General features: G+C 43.7%; 1 protein-coding gene across 3 annotated transcripts; it reads right to left on the bottom strand.

The window, feature by feature from the left end:
- Positions 1–787: 787 nt before the first annotated feature.
- LOC147639115 (homocysteine S-methyltransferase 2-like) lies at positions 788–9,587 on the bottom strand. Of its 3 annotated transcripts, none has more exons than XM_086787591.1 (7): positions 9,345–9,587; positions 8,791–8,847; positions 7,262–7,473; positions 6,958–7,087; positions 6,567–6,770; positions 2,413–2,484; positions 788–1,360 (listed from the first exon to the last, which is right to left on the bottom strand). In XM_086787591.1, the coding sequence occupies exons 1-7, from the start codon at positions 9,516–9,518 to the stop codon at positions 1,271–1,273; spliced, it is 939 nt and encodes a 312-aa protein (XP_086643717.1). In that variant the 5' UTR covers positions 9,519–9,587; the 3' UTR covers positions 788–1,270. The 3 variants fall into 3 exon arrangements, with proteins under 3 accessions (XP_086643717.1, XP_086643702.1, XP_086643710.1); XM_086787576.1 differs by having other exon boundaries at positions 788–1,343; positions 2,359–2,484; positions 9,345–9,586; XM_086787584.1 differs by having other exon boundaries at positions 788–1,343; positions 9,345–9,586.
- Between the last annotated feature and the right edge of the window lie 304 nt (positions 9,588–9,891).

Here is a 9,891-nt window from a genome sequence, read left to right as displayed (position 1 = left end):
ATCTCAACAGGTAGCCAACATCGCAAGCATCTCAACAATCATATATTCACACGAGGCCTACTTCGTTATGTATTCACATATATCCTTAGAAAGATAGTCGCCTCTTTTTGAATTTTTTTTTCCCATGGATCAAATTCCATGTACTTGTTCTACTACTTTTGGTCTCATATACCCATTGGACCTTTCGAAGATGTTAATATTACTTCTTTCCCTTATTTTATGTCTCCCTCCCCAATGAATCCCATTGAGCCTTAGACAACAATAAACATCCCCATGCACTAGTTAGTTGGATACATGTGTGTTCAATTTTTAGCTTTTCAAATAATTGAATAGGGCTTAGGGTTGAAAAGATAGTACCATAGCTTTTTTTAATTCTTTGAAAATAATCATAAAAATCTGAAGAAGCACCTGACTTGAGCTCATGGCTTCGTGTCAAACAGGATTGAGCACGAATTTATGAACCGTACAATCTTCAAGCATGCATATGGAAAAATATCATATGGATCAAGGGGTTAATGTAGGAGTGTATGAGTGCTATATGCAATCATGTCTCTCTGATCAACTCCAAACAGCTTCCCAGCCCATAGTCTAGTGACTAAGACTCCAAAATGGAGAGAAGTCTGTTGCGAGGCCATGTTAAAATTGAAACCAGGACCCATTCATTCTATACATCAGAGCTCAGCAACTGTTAGGACCACCCAAGATGCCTATAGGGATCGAGGCAGCACCAAGGCCTGCAGCAAATGGAGACCAAGGCCCTTTTCTATCATTTTCAGACAAACTTACAGGATGCCAATGGAGTCCTTGCATATTAAAAAAACCTATTTAACATAATGGTCCATGGTGCAATCTACAAAAAAGGCACAGCAAGCATTGACTGTGCTATCAGAAAGTGTGTACAGTAGACCTGAATATGTGAGCTTTGCTGATCTACAGGGGATCCCCATAAGGGCTTGAAGTTTTACTCGCTTTTCATAATATTGACACTGCTACTTCCACAACCATGCAGTTATGTTTCTTTTTAAGTTTTACTCATACCCATGGGCAGGCGGCGCCCCGTTCGATGTCACTACCTGACTGTACCCAGTGAGCATCAAAGCATGCAAAGGAACTCCGAAGCTCTAACTGCTGGGATACACAGCAAGAGACAACCATGCATTTTTTGTTCATAAGATGCAACTTAATTGTGTGTTCAGCTAATGATCCTCTTTCTTCAGAGCCTCTGAAATCGCTTCGACAGTCTTAGGAGTTGTTCGGCAGCAACCCCCTATCAATGAAGCACCCGCTGCCCTCCACTTACGCACATAGGATACAAAGTCAACATCTGACACCCTTGTAGATGGCTGCAAGGTGCCAAAAACTGTTTAAGAGTAACTAAAAGGAACTAAACGATATATTCAAAGCCACAGCCACAAATCTTAATAGCATCCAAAAGGCAGTTGAGAAAATCTGTTCACATAAAATCACACACACACACATACTTTCTTTTTTTGTGAAACCACTGCGCTTCATTAAGGAATGTACCATACATTCATAGCTGTCCCAAGGTGGGACAGCTACTACTCAGATATCAGAAACAGTGGAAAACACCTCCAACTGTTGAAAGGAAAGATCTCCGAGGTCAAAAGAATCTCGGAGTGAGAGGTAAAGAGACCTCTTGAAAAAAGCGAAGCACATGATCTCCTCATGGCAGAAAATCAGCTGATTTCGTGCATGGTAGATCGTCCACAAATCCCAGTACCTAGAATTGTGTAATCTGGCAAAGGCGAAGAAAGGCGCCCAAACATCCAGAAGAATTTCCTGAGGTTGTTGTCGGGAAATCGCTCTCTCGAGTGCCCTAACAATTTGTCCAGGAGGGCACAAGAAGAGGGGCATCCCCATAACAAATGACACGCACACACACACATAAACCCTCTTCTAAAGAGTTGTCCTCAACTGTAAGAGGAGTCATATAACCCAAAAGCCCAAAACCATATCATGTAGGACAAAATTTCACTAGAAATCTGACATCAAGGATAGGACTAAGATAGCACCCGTGCCCTTTGAAGGTTATCTCTTTAGGTTGAATGGGAAGTGCATGCAGCAACGCAAACTGTGCATTTCCTAACCACTTAATTCATTAGGCAGTGTGCAACACTACCAATTTGCAAAAGCAAGAAGATGCTACACGAACGTACTCCAAGGTCTAAGGTTGGTTGTTTAGAGTTGGGACTTAGGGAGCTTGGGACATAAAAAGACAAAAGTGTGTAAACTGAACGTTGTTCTTTATACATGAAAAAAAAAATCACAAAACATGAAAGTCGTAACATGGACATGCACTGATTTTTATAATAAAAAAATTAGTATAGGCATACGTACAAAGTTGAATTGTAGATGATCTACTTTAGCTCCAATGTCACAAGAATAACTCACCACCCACTCTTTCTTCTCACCATCCCATGTTTCGCCACTGTTAGGATAAACCACAATGGGCTTTGAAGTGACCTGGAAAGATAAAGACTTTGACTCTCTCTCTCTCTCTCTCTCTCTCTCTCTCTCTCTCTCAATCACAATCACACAATGTGAGGAGGTCACTGGTCATCACGCACAAAGCTGAGACTTTTAAAGTCAGTGTGCCACACAATTGGGGTAAAGCAAGACTACCCTCTCTCCCCCACACTTTTTGGGCTCTATATGGATGAGTTCATTGACAGACTCGGTGGCAAGGTCTCTACTTCAGCTGAGACAGTAGCTATGCAAATAGCGTACCATTACTTGCTAGTGTACACACACCACGAGGGTTGCAGATACGCTTTGATGCATTACACTTTCCATAGGCAGCTCTCTGTGCCTCCATCCCACTTGTTGGGATAATTGCAAGAGCTCCAGTTTCCACCGGACATGATATGGGCCATGGTGGCTTCATACGAGGCAGGCGACTGGTGGAATACACACAGCAGGGGGGCACTTTGGGGATATCTGCAGCACTACCCTCTCCCACATTATTTGGTTTTACCTCTTGCGACCGAAAGCGTGCTCATGTCAACGAGACGGGTGCGCCGGAAAGGTCACTGGAGGAGTAGCGAGTATATATTGATGAGATCTCAATTCTTTGTGGACAGACTTGGGGGTGTAGGCTCACGACTGTTCAGGCAGTGGTGCCCGTTCTAGTACATGCAGATAACATTGTTCTGATCTCAGCCTCTGTAGAGGGATAGCAGAGACATTTGGACGCACTCCAAAGGTTTTGTGTTTCTAGGCCCATTTACAAGAACCTTGCACCAAGTTCTGACTATTTGATACATTGGTTCACCCAGAACCAATGTACGGGGCCCCCTTCTAGTGACTGGATCTTAGTAAGGCAACCTAGAAGGGCATAGAGAGATTCCAGGCGATGATGCTCACATATGATCAGGAGTAAGCATCTGTGCCACATGAGATTATGCTTGCAGAGTTTGGAGCTGCCCCATTGGTAACTGGTCATAGATGCCCTCTTTCAGACCATTACTTATATTCATCATGTATACGCACTTGACAGTGAGCATCTCCCGAGATTGGCCCTTGAATCGTCCATGCGGTTACATCAAGATGAACATGGCAAATTGTGGTACTCTCCAGTGGTTGATAGGTTTGATCGGCATCCAGATGGACCAGCTTCCTCCATTCCAGTCCCGCTTGGATTCTCCGTTTTAGGATCGCTCGCAGCAAGAGATCAACCGTCTCATTTGGCTGGACTTGCTAGGGCTTCACATGAGCCAAGCATGGGCATCCCTACCAGTGCTCACTACCAAAACTTAGTTTTACAAAGCATTTTTTGAGACTTTCAAAGGATGGGTTCAGGGTACCTACAGTTGCACATCTCATGCCATGCGGATAGCGATTGGCAAGCTGAAGGTATTTTCTCATCGTCTTAGGGTTGAGGTAAAGCCCTACAATGAGATCCGACAGATTTCATGTCTCTTTCGAGACAGATTCGGCCCCCTCATGCGGCTCATGTTGTATGAGGACCAGAAATGTTTAGGCATGTATTTACTGAAGCTCCCTCATTGTCATGTGCACAGCATGTATCTACCGTGTGCTACACGCACACAATACTAGCTTCGAGGCTAGGGGAAGCTTGGAGCTAGGTAGGCTGATTGGCGAGCTGGGCTAGGGATAGACTAACGGGAGGGCACCCAAGTATGGACGGGCGGGCGCCCAAGTGTGGACGCCCGATGACCGGCCAAGAACCTATAAAAGGGTGCCCAAGGTTAGTCAATAGTTCATAGAGTCTCGCGTGTCTTTGTGAGAGCTCTATGGTTCGTATTACACGACGGATTGGTTCAGTCGCATATGAACTGGATTTGCCTTCTCATGTGAAAGCTCATCCCGTATTTCATGTCAGTAGACTTAAGGAAGTACCGGGTGGAACAGACCAGTTAGTTACTCCTCAAGAAATCATAGATGTCGAGGATCTGACATTTGTTCCACACGAACCGGAAAAAATCCTTGGATTTCGTGAAAGATAATTGCGTAATACACTTCTCATGGAATACAATATCAAGTGGGAGGATCGTGTTGAGGAGGACGTTACATGGGAGACATTGACTACCCTTCAGAGGGATTACCCTGGGTTTTTAGTGAGCTCAGGAGTGAGCTCTTAGAGGAAGGGGAGTATGTCATGTGCACAGTATACCACTCGACTATTAGGCCAGTTTTAAAGAAACAATGGAACAGTTTCTCCCAAAAACACAAGAAGCAAGCAACCAACTATCTTGCTCGTTTCAAGAAGCTATAGTTCTTGCTTCACCAGATCATCACCATAAAGAAGCAAGTAAGTAGATTTGTGGATAGTTGAAAACTGTCCTTGCACACATTTGCCAAATGCACTCAAGCCCAAAAATTACACGACCCTCAAGCCCTAAGCAAGCGCGAAGCCAAGGGCAAAGCACGAACAGCAGCCAAAATGGCAAGAATAATTCCTGCACAGGAGCTACTAAGGCCATAAGGTGTAAGGACACTTTTATAGGGTAAATCTTGAAGCCTCAAATATCTCACAAAAGTACAAGCTAAGCATCTGGGAGAGCAATGTTTCAAGTGTGACTCCACTGTGCACATTGCTAGAAATTGTTAGACAACAAGAAGCATGTGACATGCGGAAGAATTGCATGCATCAAGAGCAAAAAATGCAAAGATGAACAAAGAGAAGAGAGACAGATGTCGAAACAGTGTTTTCTATATATATGTGTCAAGATGTGTACATAGATCCTAGCCAACATGGCCTCCAAAAGGAAAACACCTAAGCCGAGGACCTGTCCCACCTATCAAGGATCAGATGAATAGTGACTAAACTGGCCCTTGCTATTTACAAGCTCAGGAAACTGCCCCTACCAGTACTCGAATGTTGTCGGCCAGGTCCTTGAATGGCAAATCATCAAAAATCCCACAAAAATGGCTGGTCAATGCCTAAAAAATCTCCTCATCATAGCAAAAGTTGGAAGTTTAAGCATGTCTACATACTATGCATGTGACATCCCCTCCTGCTAAGCTTGATGACGAGATCTTGGATGCCTTACATCATCCCATTACTGCATGTGGACTCCATCCTTGGCATCTTGCTTCCAAAACTTGAGGCACTCTTGACCACTTGGATCTTGTCTTGTAAACCTTCTGCTACAACCTTGGATTGCTCCAATCTGTAATGCTTTGTACTGCGTTGAGAAATGTGCACATGTTCTTCTTGTCCCCTCCTTGAGCTGAAAACTTGTACCTTTCTTGGGATGAGAGCTGGATCCCTTCTTGGAAGCCTGCAACCTCTTGTTCCTCCCCTCATCCTTCTACCATGGATGCTAGGCTAAGCATTTGGGGGCCTCATACCCCATGATACCCACCTAGGGGCTCTATACCCCATGGCTGCCCTCATTCAAGATCACTGGGCTACCTAATGTTGAAGAACCACTTGGGTCCATTTTCCTGTCTCGACCAAAAACAGCCACCTTTGTATTGTGCGTTCCAAATCCACACCATTTCAGCACCTCTTCAACTTCCACCAAGCTCTAACATCAATGTGGCATGCAGAAGAGCTACCTATATCAAGAATTGTGTAAAAAAGCAAAGATGGACAAAGAGAAGAGAGAGATGTTGATGAAACAATGTTTTCTGCATATATGTATCAAGATGTACATAGATCCTAGCCAACGTGGCCTCCAAAAGAAAAACGCCTAAGCCTAAGACCTGTTCCACCTATTCAGAATCAAATGAGTACTGACTGAACTGACCCTTCCTATTTATAGGCTCATGGAACTGTCCCTACCACTAACCGAATGCTGTCGGCCAGGTCCTTGGACAGCAAAACACCAAAAAATCTGGTCAATGCCTAATCATAGCAAAAGCAAGGGATTAAGCATGTCCACATGCTGTGCATGTGACAAAGCAGCACACCAAAGAGGAGATCAGTAAAATCATATGTGATTTTCTTTCTTCACTTATGCAAGACCAACTATGAAAACTGTTGATTTCTTTTACATCCTCAGCCAATCTCGGCCAATCACCTTCTCTTTCATATGATGGTATAATGCGGAGCCTTGTAAAAAGAAGTTAGAAAATACCTTTTGGGCACTCAAAATAAGCCCATGAATGAAGCGCGGAGGGGTACAATTGATACCCACAGCAACAACTTCAGGGCATGAATCTGCCAATGTTATACAATCCTCAAAAGAATCCCCACTTACAACATTGACACCATCCTTTGAGTTGAAAGTGATCCACGAAGGTATATCAATACCTTCTTCTCTTAGCAATTCAACATATGCCTGCAAGTAAAATCAATCTTTATGAATATGTATGTCATCTCTTGGGGCTACTCAAACACTCATTCTTGAATGCACATTCAACACGGTATTTGTGATCCAGAAAAATCGGCTTTAATAAAAAAAAGTCATTCCATTTCTTTACAAGCAAAAAGGTTAATGACCTCTCTTGGAAACAGGTGAAAGATACCTGGGTCTCAAGCTTGTTTGGAGTTGTTTCAAAGGCTAATAAATCAGGTCCAGCTTCTGCCAAAAGCTGTAAGCGACGCCGGTGAAAGCCTTTGAGCTTTTCTAGTGTCATTTCTGGCCCATACTTGCCACTGAGAAATTCAGGGGTGAAATCCAATTACAATCCATAATTTAGCAACTAGTCCCCTGCCCTCCCCTTCCACCAAACACACCCACACGCACAACAACAAAGGACTGTCCAGAAGAACAGTTTTTAGGTGTGAATCTAGAACACACGTCCACATAATTTAGCACTGAAAGAGTACCTGTATTCAGAACCATCAGCTAGAAAAGCCCCGTAGCTCCCAATTGATGCAGCCACTAATGCAGGTTGCAAATACAAATCATTATCTGCTGTTTCCGGGCAACAACCCCAAAATGCATCCCTTGCATCCAGAGCAAGCTCCACACTTCGCCTTAGTAAATCTTCTGCTTCAGAAATGGACATTCCCTTGGATAGAAAACCAGGAATTGTTGCCTGTTATACAGCAGCAAACTTAAATTGCTACATTCTCAGCTCCACATATAAATTAGAATTACATAGAAACAATCATTTGGTAATTCAAATACACATGAACATTTCCCCAAGACATTTTTAAAGAGATTTACAAACAGTGAGTAGGTCTAACAGGAAACCGCTCATGCTTGTAGCCGAGGGGCACAAGACCAATGTGGCAAAGAACAGTCTGGTGAGAAAGACTAATATTCTCACCCATGGGTATGACCGTATGACCCATAGCACACTGAGTGTGGCAGCCTAACAAAGAAGGGGAGAGTCCTTGCCTACGAGACAACTATTCAAGACAAGAGCCTACCTTAGCCTATGCCAAAACACATGTCATTTCGTACTTCACCATAGAACCACAAAAGCAACTTCCCTTGTGGCTACGCCAACCCGTCATTCATGTCTTCTCCTTCTTGTCACACTCGAGGCAATTCCATGGCTATGGGAGTGAAGGTAGTGCTCCCTTTGCCTAGATGGAGGCAAGAACAGGATAGGCTTCATGGTGGTTCTCTCTTACAAGGGGGGTGTAGAGGAAACTAAAGCAAGGGAGAGACCTACACTCAATCCTATCTAAGCAAGAAAACCATCTAACTATGCAAAGATGCAACCAAACACAAGCAAGCAAGAAAGCAAGAGAGAGTAGAGAAGAGGGACATGTCACTTGTATTCTATTGCAAGGGGATGAATGTGTATTGCTTAATGTCAAAATTAACTTATATACAAATGGCTAGAGTTCACACTTGACTGGCCAAAACTTTAAAAAAGGTCCAAGAGCATTATCACTAGCCTTAAGCAAGTACATACACAAAGTTTGTGAATTCCCTATTTGGCATTCAGCTCAAGGTAAGGCCGCTTTATCAAGTCCAACGCCGTCTTACAAAAGACAAGCCTCCATTACATGTGGGTAAGATGACGAAACACCTTATGTTAGGATGGGTGGGTGAAACCATGTTAACCGACGGAGTGGTTAACAATGGCACATTGTTGGCTTCTCATGGTTGAAGACAAACCCTATGTAGCATGGATAGGGCAGACTGCAAGTCTCCAGAAACTTTATGAAGTAGATACCCCTCACCCAGGAAGCAACAAAAATACATGCAATAAAGAGTGATCGCCCCCTTCAAAAGCCTTCAACAACTGCCAAAACACATCAAGAGATACACAAACAGGGAAAAAAAAAACTAGAAATTAATATCACTTAATTAACAAAAAAAAGGGGGACAAAAAATTGACGAACTCTACATTTCTATCCAAAGCAAAACAAAAACAAAAACATAAAAACAAAATTACCTGATACGATGCTGTTATTATAACTTGTGCCCCGGCTTCTAAATACTCCCGATGTACCTGTTTCATAGTAAAGCATTTCTTTAAGGGTGCAGATTGTATGTTTTTTTTCTTAATGATTTAACCGGGGAACAGTAAGCAGGCGTTGGTGGGAGGATTGCTACGCATTGTCAAAATGCTAAAGGAGCTTTGTAAGTGAAGCTTAAAGTTACGGTTTGTGCTTGTATTTCTAGGGTTTCGCTACAAGTTCTTCTGGATCCAGATGAGGGAGAAGCTTTAATATTTGAGCTTGCGTTTCGCTGCATGTTTTGAGGGTTTCAATGCATAGAATTTTTAGTTGAAAAAAAAGCAAGATAAGGAGATTAGGAGAAAGCTTTGCTTTGGGGTTCGCATCTGTGTTTTAGGGGAGCTTCGTACTGGGGTTCGCCTCTGTGTTTTAAGGGTTCCAAAGCGCGTTTATTATTCCAGAAAGGGAAACCAGATGGAGAATCTGCGTTTCAAGGGCTTTGACACAGAAAAGGGAACCAGATGAGAAGAATTAGGGTTTATATACTGACCTGTCTGATGAGCTCGGGGTTGGTGCAGAGGCAGAGAGCGCTCCAGAGGGGGTCATTGATGTCTGCGCCGAGGTGTTCAAGGTGAGTGGCGAGGCCTCCATCGATGACAAGGCAACCGCCAGACTGCTGCAAGAGCTGGTGGAAGCGCTGGAAAGGGTCCGGATCCCTGCTCATGGCAGAAGAAAGGGAAGGAGATGGGGAAGCCTTGCGAGGCAAATTGCTGGCGCGAAGGTTTAGGCTGGAAGTTTTGACGGCGGTTGCCATGTTGGCTCCACGTTGGTTGCAACGCCTACGTGGACTTTGTATGTAGCCCCCTTTCCGGTCAGATTCATTTCCGTGTGTGTTCACACGGGACCCTGCATTGAGCGACCGCCCGCCCAGCCACAATCACACTGGCGCCTCTGACGTAGTTTAGAGAGACCACGTGCACCCTTTCTTTTCTTTTCTTTTTATCGCAACCAGTGTTAGAAAAAAAAAAAGCTTTTTTTAACCAGTCGAAAAAAGGACAGCCTTCACGTTCAACCGGTTTTTATTGAGGAAATGCATA

This window comes from Cibotium barometz, chromosome 4 (assembly GCF_041138505.1).
Source record: "Cibotium barometz isolate CiBa-2024 chromosome 4, ASM4113850v1, whole genome shotgun sequence".
NCBI classification, from domain to species: Eukaryota; Viridiplantae; Streptophyta; class Polypodiopsida; order Cyatheales; family Cibotiaceae; genus Cibotium; species Cibotium barometz.
Note: the sequence above shows the minus strand (reverse complement) of the source record. Positions and strands in the feature narration are given on the sequence as shown.